The 3,190-nt window shown below is 37.8% G+C and overlaps 1 protein-coding gene across 1 annotated transcript in view; it reads right to left on the reverse strand.

The window, feature by feature from the left end:
- Positions 1-400: 400 nt before the first annotated feature.
- The window catches only part of LOC110455445 (inactive Ufm1-specific protease 1-like), an 8,092-nt gene continuing 5,302 nt past the window's right edge, over positions 401-3,190 (reverse strand). The window contains exons 4-5 of the mRNA XM_021505586.1: positions 2,274-2,344; positions 401-1,822 (exon numbers count right to left, since the gene is read on the reverse strand). Of these exons, the coding sequence (XP_021361261.1) occupies positions 1,688-1,822; positions 2,274-2,344 (206 nt within the window). The 3' untranslated portion in view covers positions 401-1,687. The remainder of the gene's footprint in view (positions 1,823-2,273; positions 2,345-3,190) is intronic.

Raw genomic sequence — 3,190 nt, forward strand, 5'->3', positions numbered from 1 at the left:
CTAGACTATACATTGCTTGAGATTTCCTCAAGTCTAAGATTTCCCCTAGACTATACATTGCTTGAGATTTCCTCAAGTCTAAGATTTCCCCTAGACTATACATTGCTTGAGATTTCCTCAAGTCTAGGATATCCCCTACACTATACATTGCTTGAGATTTTCCTCAATTTTGAGATGTTTTATACAAGTGGCCCCTGGGGATCCTTTGTCCGATGTTAAGTGGTAGGTAAACTTAACGTTTTAATAGTAGCATGTTTATTAGTTTATTTATTGGGAATTGTATATTTTTTTTATCATGATGAGCATGTAGAACTTGAAAGGCCCATAAATATATTATACGATAAATTCAATCATTATTTAAATCACTGAACCAAATATTACATTTACAACCATATTTCCATTAGCAAAAATGTCACGTTTATATTTTATTGGTTTCCCTTCTCGATCACCTGTTAAAAAATAACTTGTTAAATACCTTGGTATGAAATACATTGCTAATTTACACTACACCATACGCAATAATGTGTTCACAGTACGTGTGGTGTAGAGAAAATTACTAAGTGTAATGTATCAAACAAGAAATTGTGTTTCAGTAACATAGACATGGCTTATAAGAGCACCATAAATGGATACAAAATACGTCCGTTGATAAACATAGAGCAATAATTCAACATTCGCTAAATCGTAGTTCCGAACAGGATCACAGTCATGCAAGGTCAATAAGGCCTACCAAATTTTAAGAAATTTTGAGAAAAAATGAAGAAGGAAAACTCAAGACAGGTTTAAATGCTGAAACACCGAGGACAAAACTTTAAAAACCCACCAAGGCGCCAAGGGAAATAGGCCATGTCTAAAGGAACCAGAATCATGCTAAATACCACAACCACATGCTAGTTCTCTAACTAACACTGGCACGAGCAGTTTAGAATCAACAACCAAAGTCTCACGAACCTCCAAGTGATTTATATTTATGTGTTCTTCGCAAATATTTAAGACACCATAGCAAAACTAGGTGCTTTTGAAACCTTTTCCATCTGAATGTTCTAAAAGTTCTAAAAACCTATCACGAACCATTGGAATATTGTCAGTGTCGTTGGTATTTAAGTCTCGGGGTGATAACAACGTTGTGGGGTTAGCTCAGTCCAAACTCTACCCTTGCAGAAACTGCCGAGGGATTAAGTCTGCACGGGTGTTTAAGTTTTCGGACTATATGTAGCATACGACTGATGAAAGCCTAGCTACTTGGACAGCAAAGTCAAGACAAAAGCAAGAATAGAGTAAATTTAGCAACTCGTTTTTAACGAGAGTAAATTACATAGAGATATTTTTATGATTGTATATTAAAACGATTAAACAAGCTAACAGAACAATAATATAACAAAAACGTTGACACTTATATACGTCTTTTTAAGATCACAATATTCACTTTTTTAGCATGTTATTATAACAGTTATTGCACGGTACGTGACTTCCTTTATTCGAGCTTTTTCACTTTTAGTTTAAACATGAGTCACGTGTTGTTTTTAAAGAGTATTTCACATTTTAACATTTAGTTTGGTCAGACAGCAACATCGTACAATTACACTTGTACATTGCCGTGAGCGAAACAATTTCAAGTGACTTTATGGGCATCTTCACCGGTGAAGAACGTCACCCAGTCGTGAACACAACGTCATGTGACAATACGTCACGAATGTGGGTACTGTGGCAGGCATAGGTTATAAAATGAGTCTTTCACGAAGGTTGTCAGAGGGCGCCATGACACCACGCCGCGGTCATACAGGTCGGTCAGGGACGTGACCTTGCCGTACTGGTGGGGGTCCTGTAACAGAAAATCACGTGTGTCAATCACGGCTTGGTCAATAGAAAGAAGGATCTAGAGAATGACGTTAAGCATTGCATGCACGTTTTTGATTGACCATACCATTAGGAAATGCCTTGATTAAATACAATAAAATAATAATAAACATGGAATCGGAAATGCAATTGAGTCGATATGGACTGTTATCCAGATAACGTTATATGCACGCATACAAATGAAACAGCGTCTGGTATCAGAGAATAGTATTGTTCAGGTTATGCTCTGTTTTGGGTATAAATAAGGTGTAACTGCTAGTTTGTTCCGATTTCTTTTATTTTCATTTTAAATTTTACCCCTTAATCATCCGACCGGAATTATTCTCGACATTTTAATGGGAAACATAACATGTATCTATTTAAATAGTTAGCTTCCACGAGAAGTGGTGAAGTGACTAGTTTAAATTGCTGCCTACCAGGATGAGTAGCGATGGCGGGTCACAGCATACACCCAGGATACCTTTAGACGCGTTGTCGCCGTCTCCGCCTGTGGGTATAAAGGTTGGGTCGAATCGTAAAAGACTTCTCGGCAATTTCATAAATTATCTGCTATAAAGCCCGTCAATAATTGGCATGCATTGATGTCGCTGTCAGTAACACCGAAGTAGAAAGCAATATCCAGACAATGCTAGGATAAGGTGACAACGGTATGCCTGCCTGACAATATCCCCATGTCCTATACAGCATCTCAATTCCACACAAAACACAGTAATCCAGCACCAAACCTTCGGCATCCATCCATCACAAATATCCAAATAGTTTTATCAAAAGAAATCTGTCTAACCGAAAATGTGACTACGTTTATTTTGATTCCGTGTCAATCATGTTCTCCTTTATCAAACGAACCCCCGTTGTGTTTCCCAATACAATTTGAATTGGTCAATCTTAAACTAATTGTGTAACCACATGTATTTAAGTACAGGATATATTGTCTTAATACAAAAATCCGGACCAACAATATACATTTAAATACAATTGTGACATCTGAGAATGTGAACACATGGTATGTAAGTTAACCTGGGCCGCATTCGTTTATTGCGATTCAAACGGTTAGTTACTGACCACGGCTAGACAGGTGAACGCACAGCGAATACTGTATGTACTGACCACGGCTAGACAGGTAAACATACAGCTAATATTGTATGCACTGACCACGGCTAGACCGGTAAACATACAGCGAATATTGTATGCACTGACCACGGCTAGACCGGTAAACATACAGCGAATATTGTATGTACTGACCACGGCTAGACAGGTAAACATACAGCAAATATTGTATGTACTGACCACGGCTAGACAGGTAATCATACAGCGAATATTGTATGTACTGACC

This window comes from Mizuhopecten yessoensis, unplaced genomic scaffold (genome assembly GCF_002113885.1).
Source record: "Mizuhopecten yessoensis strain PY_sf001 unplaced genomic scaffold, ASM211388v2 scaffold8221, whole genome shotgun sequence".
NCBI classification, from domain to species: domain Eukaryota; kingdom Metazoa; phylum Mollusca; class Bivalvia; order Pectinida; family Pectinidae; genus Mizuhopecten; species Mizuhopecten yessoensis.